The sequence below is a fragment of the Myxocyprinus asiaticus genome, chromosome 31, assembly GCF_019703515.2.
Source record: "Myxocyprinus asiaticus isolate MX2 ecotype Aquarium Trade chromosome 31, UBuf_Myxa_2, whole genome shotgun sequence".
NCBI classification, from domain to species: Eukaryota; Metazoa; Chordata; class Actinopteri; order Cypriniformes; family Catostomidae; genus Myxocyprinus; species Myxocyprinus asiaticus.
Window position 1 is genome coordinate 11,073,375 of NC_059374.1, and position 13,983 is coordinate 11,087,357.

The 13,983-nt window shown below is 37.3% G+C and overlaps 1 protein-coding gene across 3 annotated transcripts; it reads left to right on the top strand.

Annotated features, from left to right (window-relative positions):
- The first annotated feature begins 2,389 nt into the window (after nt 1-2,389).
- LOC127422018 (signal peptidase complex subunit 2) lies at nt 2,390-11,620 on the top strand. 3 transcript variants are annotated; one of them, XM_051665332.1, is made up of 6 exons: nt 2,390-2,534; nt 2,841-3,000; nt 4,002-4,085; nt 4,211-4,426; nt 4,992-5,134; nt 10,173-11,620. In XM_051665332.1, exons 2-6 carry the CDS (start codon nt 2,962-2,964, stop codon nt 10,357-10,359), a joined length of 669 nt encoding a protein of 222 aa, XP_051521292.1. In that variant the 5' UTR covers nt 2,390-2,534; nt 2,841-2,961; the 3' UTR covers nt 10,360-11,620. The 3 variants fall into 3 exon arrangements, with proteins under 3 accessions (XP_051521292.1, XP_051521293.1, XP_051521294.1); XM_051665333.1 differs by having other exon boundaries at nt 2,393-2,534; nt 4,211-4,363; XM_051665334.1 differs by having other exon boundaries at nt 2,400-2,534; nt 4,211-4,370; nt 4,999-5,134.
- Nucleotides 11,621-13,983: the final 2,363 nt, after the last annotated feature.

Below are 13,983 nucleotides of genomic sequence, written 5' to 3' on the forward strand. Positions count from 1 at the left end.
ATGTAGAAAGTACTTAATCTTTTCTGCTATATTTACTTCACAACAAAATCATTTTTAGTGACTTTTTCTTTTGAAAATCTGTCTAAAATGCCAACATCTCAAAGTCTTACTGATCTGAAGCCGCCGTGATTGGACTTGTTGGTCCAGCACATCCCACAGATGCTCAGTTGGATTGAGGTCTGGGGAATTTGGAGGCCAGGGCAACACTTTGAACACTTTTATCATTTTCTGCAAACCTTTCCTAGACAATGTGTGCAGTGTGGCAGGGCACATTATCCTGCTGAAAGAGGCCACTGCCATCAGGGAATACCACTGCCATAAAGGGGTGTACCTGGTCTACAACGATGTTTAGATAGGTGGTATGTGTCAAATTGATGTCCACATGAATGGGCAGACCCAGGGTTTCCCAGCAGAACATTGCCCAGAGCATCACACTCCCTCCACCGGCTTGTTGTCTTCCCACAGTGCATCCTGGTGCCATCACTTCCCCAGGTAAATGCTGCATACATACACGAGCATCCACGTGATGCAAAAGAAAAGACTCATTGGACAAGGTGACCTTCTTCCACTGCTGCAAGGTCCAGTTCTGACACTCACGTGCCCATTGTAGGTGCTTTCGACGGTGGACAGGGATCATCATGGGCACTTTGACCATTCTGTGGCCTACCTAAACATTGTTGCAGACCAGGTACACCCTTTCATGGCAATGGTATTCCCTGATGGTAGTGGCCTCTTTCAGCAGGATAATGCGCCCTGCCACACTGCACACATTGTCTGGGAAAGGTTTGCAGAAAATGATGAAGTGTTCAAAGTGTTGCCCTGGCCTCCAAATATCCCCAGACCTCAATCCGAATGAGCATCTGTGGGATGTGCTGGACCAACAAGTCCAATCCACGGCGGCTCCACCTCGCAACTTACAGGTCTTGAAGGATCTTGAAGGAACATTCTTCGGGAATGGTTTGAGGAACATGACGAAGAGTTCAAGGTGTTGCCCTGGCCTCCAAATTCCCCATATCTGGGGAGGTTGTCATATTTGTTTGAAATGTCACAAATGTATGCAATTTATTAATTACAATATCAGTTGGCCAAAGCAATGGTTTTTGTGTCAGTTTTTGCTGTTTCGTGAGTTTTATTTTTTACATTTTGCTGAAAACCTTTAATATGCTGTTTAATGCATAGAGAGAGGTAGATTTATTTTTTTTGTGGGGGGGGGGGGGGTATGGGTAGATGGGTAGCTTTCACTCAATAGGTTTTCAAAAATATATCAAATGCCCCTTTTAATTATCTAGCATCTGACTTCAAATTTCTTTATGTGGTGAACTCTTGGTTTGGCATCTCAGCCTCATGTGCTAGAATGTAAACTATTGGCTCAAAAGATGGCTAATTTAATAAAATTATTACGATATTTCTTTCACAGTTGCAAGTTCAAATCCAGGGCTTGCTGAGTGACTCAAGTCAGGCTTCCTAAGCAACCAATTGGCCCGGTTGCTATTGTGGGTAGAGTCATGTTGGGTTAACAACCTCGTGGTCGCTGTAACGTGGTTCTCGCTCTCAGTGGGGCGCGTGGTGAGTTGTGTGTGGATGTAGCGGAGACTAGCGTGAAGCCTCCACACACACTAGGTCTCCACCGTAATGCGCTCAACAAGCCATGTGATGTGCGGATTGACTCTCAGACGCGGAGGCAACTGAGATTCGTCCTCTTGAGGCAAGTCACTACGCCACCACGAGGACCTAGTGCGCATTTGGAATTGGGCATGCCAAATTGGGAAGAAAAGGGCAGAAAAAATAATAATATATATATATATATATATTTCTTTCACGTGACTGTTAAGGTCTGAGGATAAACATGCAGAATGAATCTAATTCATTGGGGTGAAAAAACAAGCGATGACCCAATGTAAAGGGAGCATAGCAGCTTGGAAGTTGCTTTTCAAATTCACTAATTAAAAGCCTATAGTTATCGTTTTTGAAATCGAAATCAGTCCAAACGATGTGTTTCCAAACAAATTATCTTCTAAATATTCTAAAATTGTTAATACTGTGAGCATGTGCTTTTCACTGTGTAGATACTCGATATTTGTTAATTAATAAATGTATATGCATTAAATAAATGAATGCACAAATCGATTTAATGAGCACGTCTAACGAGTGAAATATAATGTATAATATGCTACATTTATAATATACAAAATGGCAATGCATTTCTCAATATTTATTTATTTATTCTATTTTTTGCTTCCATAGTCCAGCGCCAACTTTTGCAAAGGAAGCACTATTTTACGTCATCCTGAAGTGTAAGTAGTGCGATTAGTATGTTTACACTGAAAATGCAACAAAAAAGGAAGTGTACTACGAGTACCCGGACGATACACTTTTTCAAACGTCAAAACGAAGTTTTCGGTTACTCAGCGCACGTGGCTTTCCGTACATAACGGAAGGGGTTACCGGCATCGGTGGTGATCTGGCAAAACAATGGTAAATAATGGAGATTATGACAACTAGTGAAACTTATGTGAAAACAGCACCTTACAAAAGTGAGTTAAACGCTTTACCATCATACCATGCTGTGTGAATATGTATATTATTTAGATTTAAGTGTTGAACTGAGGATGAATAGAGCGCTAAAGCTAGCGGCATCACAACGCTTGGGTTTGAAACAACACTTCCGTCAGCTGTTAAACGGCGAACGCTTCCGTGTAGTAAAAAAACCGTTAAGTGTTCCATTTGGGATGATACAACACTTTGAATATTCATACACTACATGTCTGAGTGCGTAGTGTATAGTGTGTCGTTTGGCACACAGCTATTTGACTTTTTTGCTGCTTTCTGTTTGCTCGCAGCAAGTGAAGACCGCCCCCTTTGACGTACACGTTTGATTCAGACCAATTAAAATGGACGCCTTTTACGAGATTCTAGCCAATCAGAGTCACCCAGCTCACAGCAAACGAACAGGAAGAAAAGATGGCGGCGAGGAACGGGAAGAATGGTCTACTGGAAAAAGTAAGACATTTTCATTGTATCTTGCGTTTTTGAAGGTGCGTTTTTATTTGCACAACCATATTCTGAGCGCAATACGAGGGATTATTTTACTTTTTCTTCTGACGCACCGGGTGGTCAGACGTGGAGGTTGATGCAGCTATAGTGCTCGTTTGCATGTCAGCCCCAAAACGGAAACTTGAATAAATGGATGCACATTAATTAATTTCGCATTTATGTATTAGTATATGAGCATGTATATTGAATCCATGCTCTTTAAAATAGGTTATACATAAATGTTTATACAACATTGCAAAAGATTCATCATTATATGTCATGAACATCACCTTCAGCGTGATATGAATGGAAGCATATGGTTTGAAGAAAGTGAACTTGAGTAATAGGATAGTCGTATTTTTCCATTTATGTCTTTTCATAGCTAGCTGGACCTATAAACTGAAACAGAAATCAACGTAATTTTCACTGAAAATCGTTTGTTTTGTGTGTGTGTGTGTGTGTGTGTGTGTGTGTTTAAAATGAAAAACGATGCATATGGCCTCATGATCCAAATCTTCGTATAAATCAACGTTTATGACGGTCAACAATTCTAAGATCTTGAATGTTTTCCGTTAAATGCACTCTGAATGTTTAGTTGTATTACTCTTGCAACTAAACACGTGATAGTTCCATCCGTCCTGCATATGTGGCAGTTTAGCTTAATATCATATGATAGTTTATAGTTTGATATCACGAAAACATATCCAAGTGTTATTTTACCAAAAAAAGAGAGCAATAATTACTCTAAGAAAGCTTAGCCTGTTTAAGGACCATTCATATTTTTTGCATTTTGACATTTTCATGAAAATGTCATTAAATCCATTAAATCTTCCTGTCTGGACTCATTAGTTGTGACTAAATCGAATTAAAAATGTAAAATCATATTTTGTTGGTGTCCAGACATGTAAGAGTCACAATTTAGACGTGTTCTTTGTGTAAGTAAACTCCATTTAGTTTCATGATTTTAGTGGAGGATTGATGAAAAGCCTGTGAAGATTGACAAATGGGATGGTGCAGCGGTGAAGAACTCTCTAGATGATGCAGCTAAGAAGGTATGTCGTTTTGCATCTTAACATTTGAATTATTCACTTGTGCTTTTTTTTTTTTTTGGTGCAAAACTGATGAATGCATGCATGTTTGTATTTTTTAATTGATCAGCTTTCTTTTTCCACCATAGGTTTTGATTGAAAAATACGGCTACGTTGAGAACTTCAGCCTAGTCGATGGACGTCTGTTCATTTGCACAATCTCCTGCCTTTTTGCCATTGTAGCTTTAATTTGGGATTACCTACACCCATTCCCAGAGTCAAAGCCAGTCCTGGCATGCTGTGTCATTTCATATCCTTTTTTCAGCAAACCAGCTTCAAAAGGGATTATTTGCTTTGGCGGTTTGGTAAACAAAATGTAAATTGTGTCTTGCTTCGTAATCAGTTTAGAATGTGCCTGTATCGTTTAGGGGGCGGTCACACTAAACTCTGCGCCCCATTCACTTCCATTCATATGCATCCAAACAGGGGAGACCATAAACAGAAGCTCATGCTAAGAAATTGTGTTTCACCCTGTACCAAATTTCAAGTTTGGTGAACTCTGGTCTGCGGATTTTAATGACGAGAAGACGAGTGACCAATAGAAGTTAGATTTACCTCTTGGCTCATTACAAAAAATAAATATGGCAAAGCTGGATGTTTTTACTGTTGTGAGGAAGTGGTGTATACTGTATATTTTTACATTTTGCATATAATAATAATAATAATAATAATTATTAGTTATTCGTGATTTATTAATATGTATTAATTAAAAACAGAAGTCCTAGAGCATGACATCATATCCTTCGTTGCAGGGAATGAAGTAATTTCACACACAAAGTCTAGTGTGACCACGGCTTTAGGCAGATTTTGTTGTGTCATCCTTTTGAGAGAGTTTTTTTGTTTTTTCCTCATATTTCTTTACCTTAACAGATCATCACATATTTCATAATGATGGGCATTCTGACCCTGTACACCTCTTACAAAGAGAGGAACATGTTCCTGATGGCCATGCAGAAAGACCAAGCTGGTATGGACCCAGATCACATTTGGCAGCTCTCTTCTAGTCTAAAAAGGTGATTTTTCTTTGTTAATTATTAGTGATGCTTGTTATTGTTCATACTCAAAGTATACTTTGGTTTTCTGCATGCCACCACGTGTCGCTCAGTGCACATGGCACAGATTTCATCAACTATGGCTGCACAATCGAAATAAAATCTAAATCATGATATGACATTTTGGGATTATTAAACCTAGGGATGGGCGATATATCGTGAATATTTGGTACAATCACAATGATTTGGCTGACTATATCAAATTAAGCAATATTGTGAATATCGCTGTGATTTTAATGTGCTTTTTATTTGGCCATTAAGTAAAAAAAAAAAAAAAAGCACATCAGTAGTCTAATTTCACTATCCTTCTGGGCAGCACAATTAATCAAAATAAAACAAATGACAATATGGTCATGTGCTTATAAAATTGCAATGGGCTGCAACAAAAGATGGATAAACATGGTCTGTGTGTGCTTCAGAATGGATGATGGCCTTTTCTGTGCACTAGCGGGACTCGTGTGTGTTTTTAGCGCTTTAAGAGCAAGTCACATGCATTGTGAAAGAAATAAAGTACCAAATGTTCAAGCATTCTTACCATTCTAAACTTTAACTGCTACAAATTATTATACAAATCTTCAAAGGTGGCACAGTATAACAGAAAAGGAGTGGACAACAGCGGTTCACCAGAAGCAGAGCATTGTAAGCTCTGCACTTTTGGTGTCAAAATAAAAGCTCAGGTGAAGTAAATAGGAAATAAACATTACTTTTAAATAAAACAAATCTAATCCTCAAAATAATAATCATAATTCAGTGTTATGATGATAAACTTGACTGGGCCCCACAGTAATTTATTATCATGCAATATTCAACTGGATTTTCAAAAAATAAGTGGAGTAGTTTTTGCACACCTTGTTCATTCACAAACAATGTGTTAGTAAAAATATATGAAGGTAAATAATGCTTTTTTTTTTTTTTTTATCAAACTACTATGTATTATTGTATAAAATATAAAAGTTCATTTCAATTACACTGATTAGATCTCATTCTCCCTTGTGTTTAATTTAGTGCAAAACTGTGGGAAAACATGCCTTTTTATTTTTAAATAGATTTTTTTTTTTATTTAATGCCTTATAAAATATTTAATCTACAGTGCATCCGGAAAGTATTCACAGCGCTTCACTTTTTCCACATTTTGTTATGTTACAGCCATATTCCAAAATGGATTAAATTCATTATTTTCCTCAAAATTCTACAAACAATACCCCATAATGACAACGTGAAGGAAGTTTGTTTGAAATCTTTGCAAATGTATTAAAAAACCCGAAAAAATCACATGTACATAAGTATTCACAGCCTTTGCCGTGACACTCAAAATTGAGCTCAGGTGCATCCTGTTTCCACTGATCATCCTTGATGTTTCTACAACTTGATTGGAGTCCACCTGTGGTAAAATCAGTTGTTTGGACATGATTTGGAAAGGCACACACCTGTCTATATAAGGTCCCACAGTTAAAAGTGCATGTCAGAGCACAAACCAAGCCATGAAGTCCAAGGAATTGTCTGTAGACCTCCGAGACAGGATTGTATCGAGGCACCGATCTGGGTAAGGGTACAGAAAAATTTCTGCAGCATTGACTGTCCCAATGAGCACAGTGGCCTCCATCCGTAAATGGAAGAAGTTTGGAACCACCAGGACTCTTCCTAGAGCTGGCCGCCTGGCCAAACTGAGCGATCGGGGGAGAAGGGCCTTAGTCAGGGAGGTGACCAAGAACCCGATGGTCACTCTGACAGCTCCAGCATTTCTCTGTGGAGAGAGGAGAACCTTCCAGAAGAACAACCATCTCTGCAGCACTCCACCAATCAGGCCTGTATGGTAGAGTGGCCAGACGGAAGCCACTCCGCAGTAAAAGGCACATGACAGCCCACCTGGAGTTTGCCAAAAGGCACCTGAAGGACTCTCAGACCATGAGAAACAAAGATTGAACACTTTGGCCTGAATGGCAAGCATCATGTCTGGAGGAAACCAGGCACTGCTCATCACCTGGCCAATACCATCCCTACAGTGAAGCATGGTGGTGGTGGCAGCATCATGCTGTGGGGATGTTTTTCAGCAGCAGGAACTGGGAGACTAGTCAGGATCGAGGGAAAGATGAATGCAGCAATGTACAGAGACATCCTTGATGAAAACCTGCTCCAGAGCGCTCTGGAGCCTCAGACTGGGGCGAAGGGTTGTTGTCCTGTTGGAAGATGAACCTAAGCACACAGCCAAGATAACAAAGGAGTGGCTCTGGGACAACTCTGTGAATGTCCTTGATTGGCCCAGACTTGAACCCGATTGAACATCTCTGGAGAGATCTGAAAATGGCTGTGCACCAACGCTCCCCATCCAACCTGATGGAGCTTGAGAGGTCCTGCAAAGAAGAATGGGAGAAACTGCCCAAAAATAGGTGTGCCAAGCTTGTAGCATCATACTCAAAAAGACTTGAGGCTGTAATTGGTGCCAAAGGTGCTTCAACAAAGTATTGAGCAAAGGCTGTGAATACCTATGTGATTTATATATATATATATATATATATATATATATATATATATATATTATTTTTATTTATTTTTTCCGTTTTTTATTTTTAATAAGTTTGCAAAGATTTCAAACAAACTTCTTTCACGTTGTCATTATGGGGTATTGTTTGTAGTATTTTGAGGAAAATAATGAATTTAATCCATTTTGGAATAAGGCTGTAACATAAAATGTGGAAAAATTGAAGCGCTGTGAATACTTTCCGGATGCACTGTACTTGGCTACAATGGCTTTTTACATGAAAGCATGGTTCCTCTGATTAAAAAAAAATTAACTTGAGCCATTTCAGAGCAAATACATCATTATCGAGGCATATATCGAATATCGTCAATAGGCTGAAAAATTGAGATTTAATTTTTGAAGTCATATCACCCAGCCCTAATTAAACCGCAAAGGGCTGAGATTTAATGAAATGTATAAATGGTGTATGCACACTGCTTGCTTCAAAGTTTGTGCGCTGCTCTGTCCTGTCTGTATTGTGTTAGTGTATTATTAGTGTTTTCAGAGCGTTTTTGAACTCCTATCATGCGCAGATTAACAGATGTGTTCGGTTCAGTTTGCCAACGTGCGCTGAGCATGTTGTATTTAAAGGGATAGTTTACCCAAAAATGAAAATTCTCTCATTTACTTACCTTTATGCCATCCCAGATGTGTAACTTTCTTCTGCTGAACACACACTTAAGATTTGTTTTGTAAAATATCTCAGCTCTGTTGGTCCTCACAATGCAAGTGAACGGTGACCAGACCTTTTTGAAGCTTAAAAAAAAATCAGTCTATATCTTCAGAAGCTATATAAGTGTGGGTGACAAACAGATCAATATTGATTTGATATGGATTTATCCACTGGAGTCTTATGGGTTACTTTAATGTGGCCTTTATGTGATTTTTGGAGCTTCAAAGGTCTGGTCACCATTCACTTGAAATGTAAGAACCTACAGAGCTGAGATATTCTTCTAAAAATCTTAGTTTGTGTTTGCAGAAGAAAAAGTCCTAAATATCTGGTATGGCATGAGGGTGAGTAAATAATGAGAAGTTTCATTTTTGGGTGAACTATCTCTTTAAACTCTTAATTTCACATTCGCGTAATTCCGCTGCAATTTAATGTATGAATAATATATCCCATGACACCAGGTATTTGTGGACAGAGGAGATTATGTTACAGTGAGAATATACAGCTATTGTGGATTTGAACTCTCCTACAAAGGTCTTCCTGCAGTTGTCTGCCAAAATAAAAGCTCAGGGGTTTAGACTAGAGTTCCTTAGTTTAATTGGACCACATGGCAATGTCTCATGCAAGTCAAGATTTTTTACAGATATATTACTGTTGTATAGTAATAAAAATATTAATAATAAATAAAGATTACAATAATATACATTTTGACTGGGTTCCAAAATATTACGATAAATAGGCTGACACCAGATCACAAAGTGGACAAAAACACATACATGGTGGACAGGTACAATGTGAATATGAGGAAGACATTTTTTTTTCTTTTTGTTTCACTGTTTCAAATCTTTTTTTTTTTTTTTTTTTTTTTTTGTGGCTGAAGTGAAAAAGGTCCAAGTTTAGTTCTTTTTAAAAAGACACAAGTGTGAGCCCTTAAAGAGTAGAGTCTTTTTAATTGGCTCAAAACATTTCCAAATTCTGGTCAAAAGGAATAATTTACTAGTTTTTTTGTTTATGATATCACAGTTTAAATCACAATATTTAAAAGAAATTAATCGCACTATGACCTTTTTGTCCAAATCTTGCAGCCGTAATCTCAACAGTCTGCACAGCCCAGTTTTTGAAGCCTCGTGTACCTGTATGCCACATTATCACAAAGCAGTCGCAGTGTGCTTGGGTCAGACGTGTCCATATGGGCTCATGGTCAAAAGTGTACTTTGGAAGGCTAGAATACCCGACTGTGCATGAGATGTAACAGTGCGTGGAAAAGGTAGTATGCCCTAGCCTTTAGTTCAGAGGTTAGAAATTGAAATTTTGGACACAAAGCCTGCCATCAAAATGATTGTCTTCAATGGCCACTCAGATCTAGCCAATACACTTTTGCTCCCAGACATAAGGCATCTGCTGCTGATACACAAGCAAACATGAAGTTCGTAAGAGCATTTTCTCTGCACGATCTAAACCCCAATTAAATTATTACATTTAATAAAAGAAATGCTTTTCGAAATGCTTCAGCTTCACATTTTGATTTCTATTTTGTGCCAATTTTCCCAGAAGTGACTATGGAAACGCTGCTTTATTCACATTGTTTTTGCGATATTCCAATTTTGTGCATAAATTTAATTCATAACTTCGATGGAATCATGGCTATAGAGACTTGGGGGTGGACAGTGGGCTCTTTTGACTTTGGCCAGTAAGTAACCACCCAGAACACCATGGCAACCAATGGCGATTTTCTTAAAAAAAAAATTTTTTTTAAAAAGCAGTTTGATGGGTATTACACCGATTACAACTAAATGGCTTGTTTCTATTAGGTTTGATGACCAGTATACGTTAAGAATGTCCTTCACAGATGGGAAAACCAAGCAGACGAGGGAGACTGAGTTTACAAAGTCTGTTGGGACATTCTTTGATGAGAATGGAACGTTGGTGATGGACCAATTTGAAAAATGTGCCTCAAAGCTTCATGACACATTGGCCACAGAGAAGAAGACAAAGTAGCGTTTAGGCCAAACTGATGGCACCAGCCCTCTGCGGTCCAGCACACATGGTAACATTGGCTCTAGTGGGACAAAACACAGGTGTTATTCAGGCTTGTGTGTGCTATCAGAGTTTAGCTATCAACTGTAACCTTACATAAAGTCAGCATAGTGTTTTTTTTTTTATTGCTTTGTTTATAAACTGGTCTATTTTTTTGTTTCATGGATCATTTTTGTGTTCGTTCTTTTAAATGAAAGTTCAATTTATACAAATGTCTCAGTTTGATGTTCTTATAGAAATAGTTCACCCAGAAATGAAAATTCTATCATTTACTCACCCTCATGTTGGTTTTTGTTATCCACGGCAGAGCAATACGGTTTTGGAACAACATGAAGGTGGGTCAATAATGACAATTTTAATTTTGGGGTGAACTATTCCTTTGAAAAGAGAGAAGCCAGACATTTTGCCTGATATGCTTAGAATCAGTGTTCCTCAATGTCAGTATATTTTAGGTACATTTAAGCACTCATTTAAACTGTAATACTGTTTAGTAACCACAAACAGTTCCCAGTAGGCTTTAAATGTTGGGAGAATATTTACATTTTCATAAATCAAAATGAGTCTTGGAGTGTTTTTGGATCAGAGTTAATCTACACAGTCCCCCCAACATTTCACACTTGTAGACACATTGCCTAATAAAAAAGTGGACTGTCTGAAACAAGCCTTTTTTTTTTTTTTTTGTACAATTGATAACCAGTGTGTGTGCATATATATATTTGTCCCAAGAGCCTTATTAAATGTGACTTTTCGATCTTACCAATTTGCGATTTTTATGTTAAGGCTTTAAAAGACACAAAAAGCAAAAAAAGGGACTGTATCCATTTTTGTTGCCCCCTTGGCTGCTTTATGATACTTTTGTGTTTTGCCATTTAATTTTGAACCAGGAAGAATCATTTTATGTTCCTTTATTTGGAGGTAGAATGTGGATCAGTTTTGACCTGTTTTTTTCCACAGTCATGGACCTGGATTTTCTGTTTTCGATTGTCAACAAAAAATTTCCATGCGGGTTTTTAGTTTTATTTATTTATTTTGAAAAGGTTAAAAACATCTGGATGCAGATTCATACTCCAAAATGTGAAATAGGCCTACTGAATTCCACAAAGTAGTCTTTGCAATTTTTGTGTAGGCTAATGATTTTCAGCTTTAGTTACCCATACTGTATGTGCCTGTTCTTCTCAAACAAAAAATAAAAGTTATAAAATAAAATGACATGGCATTTTTACATTTGTGTTCACCTGTCTGATTTTTTTTTTATTTTTTATTTTTTATCAGAACTTGTTCACATTCCAATTATAACTGTGTGAGAACTGGTTAACCCAATTTCAACTCAATTAAACAAATTCAGATTTCTAGAAATATGAATGACAGCTAGAATATGCATGTATTATTCAGAATTCTGTCATTTCAACACCTTTTTTGAAATATCCATATATTACAGTGCACATTCAGAAAAAAGTCTCATCCCAAAAATGTTTCTTCAATTGCTCGACTCTTCGTTTGCTTCACCCTGATTTAATTTTGTGTGGGCATGCACAGATATAAAGGAATATTCTGTTACAGTGGATATTACGAAGGTGTACATGACCCAAAATTCTGATTATACAGGCATATACTGGCTGTCTTGAACCCAGAATATAGGTTTAATGGGATTATGGCAATCAGATTAGCACTTTTACTTGGCGCACACATTATCGTAATGATCACATTCCGATATGAATCAGAATTTTCTCGTGCACATTCATTAAAGAAAATTGAGTTTTATGACTTTTTAATAAACAGTGAACATCAGTCATTTATTGTATTCACCCAAATGAATGAGATTCTGCAAATTATGTTTTGCAAAAACGTCACTTACAAAAATTTCATCTTAAAGGAATAGTTAACTCAAAAATAAAAATTCTCACTTGCTCACCCTCATGCCATCCTAGATGTGTAACATTCTGCTAAACACAAATGAACATTTTTAGAAGAATATCTCAGTACTGTTGGTTCTTTCAATACAAGTGAATTGTAGCCAGAACTCTGAAGTTCAAAAAGCACAAAGCAGCATAAAAGTAATCCATGACTCCAGTGGTTAAATCCATATCTTCAGAAGCAACATGATAGGTGTGGGTGAGAAACAGATCAAGATTTAAGTCCTTTTTTACTATCAATCTCCACTTTCACATTTTTCTTTTGTTTTTGGCTATTCACATTCTTCGTGCATCTCGCCACCTACTGGGCAGGGAGGAGAATTTATAGTAAAAAAAAAATAATTTAAAAAATGAAGGGAAAAAAGGGACAAGTTTGTTTTTCTGATGGGCAGTCTTCATTAGTTTTACATCTGGATTTTAATTTGCTTTTAACTCTTTTTGCTATAAATTCTTCTCCCTGCCCAGTAGGTGTCGATATGCATGAATGTGAATGTCCAAAAACAATAGAATGTGAAAGTGGACAATATAGGATAAAAGGACTTAAATATTGATCTGTTTCTCACCCACACCTATCATATTGCTTCTGAAGATATGGATTTAACCACTGAGTCATATGGATTACTTTTTATGCCAACTTTATGTGCTTTTTGAGCTTCAAAGTTCTGGCCACTATTCACTTGCATTGATTGGACCATCAGAGCAGAGATATTTTTCTAAAATAATTATTTTGTGTTCAGAAGAAAGACATACACATCTCGGATCGCATGAGGTCGAGTAAATGATGAAAGAATTTTCATTTTTGGGTGAACTATTATTTTAAGCTACCCATATTTTATGTGCCTGTTCATCATAAAAAAAAACAAAAAAAAATGACAAGGCATTTTTACATGTGTTCACCTGTCTATCCTTAAGCAGAATTTGGTCACATTCCAATTAGAAATGTGTCATGGGAACTGGTTAATCCAATCACAAGCACCCAATTAATCAAAAATGTGGGTTTCTAGAAATATGACCTGCTCATGACATGAAATCTGTGTCATGTGAACACTTTATTTGGAAAATCCACTGTATCCTCCGACGGAATATTACAGTGAATATTCAGAGAAAAATCTGTCTCATTTCAAAAATGTTTCTGCGATTGCTTGACTTTTCGCTTGCCTCTTAGCTTGCTTCTCCCAAAATTAATTTTGTTTGGGCATGCACAGATACTAAAGAATACTTAGTTACAGTGGATGTTACGAATAAGGTGTACATGATCCAAAATTCTCATTATACAGCAATATGCTTGCTATATTAAAATATGTGGAAACCAGAATATTGGTTTAACAGGGTTTTGGCGATCAGATTAATGTGTTTTTGACCGCACACATAATCGTAATGCCTACATTCCAATATGAATCTGAATTTTCTTGTGCACAGTCGTTCATTACAAAATAGAAAATAGTTCATTTAAAAAAATAGAAATTGATGGGGAGTCACGTGACGTCATGCGAGGTTCGGACGTGTGAATGGCAAGCTCTGCGCACTTTGCTGGTTTTAATACCTTTTATGTCATAAAGCGGTGAGATTCGATACACCCTGATTCTTAACTGTTCTAGGAAGACAACATGTAAAAGAATTCAAAATCTTCGGGCTCTGGAGACATTAAAAGACACTTACGTGCTCAAGCTGA

Bases quoted from the DNA above. Each gene is read 5' to 3' on its own strand.
- LOC127422018 (XM_051665332.1), top strand. From the start codon at position 2,962: ATGGCGGCGAGGAACGGGAAGAATGGTCTACTGGAAAAA. The intron at 3,001-4,001 runs GTAAGACATTTT...TCATGATTTTAG, and splicing joins AGAATGGTCTACTGGAAAAA to TGGAGGATTGATGAAAAGCC. The intron at 4,427-4,991 runs GTAAACAAAATG...TTACCTTAACAG, and splicing joins TTATTTGCTTTGGCGGTTTG to ATCATCACATATTTCATAAT.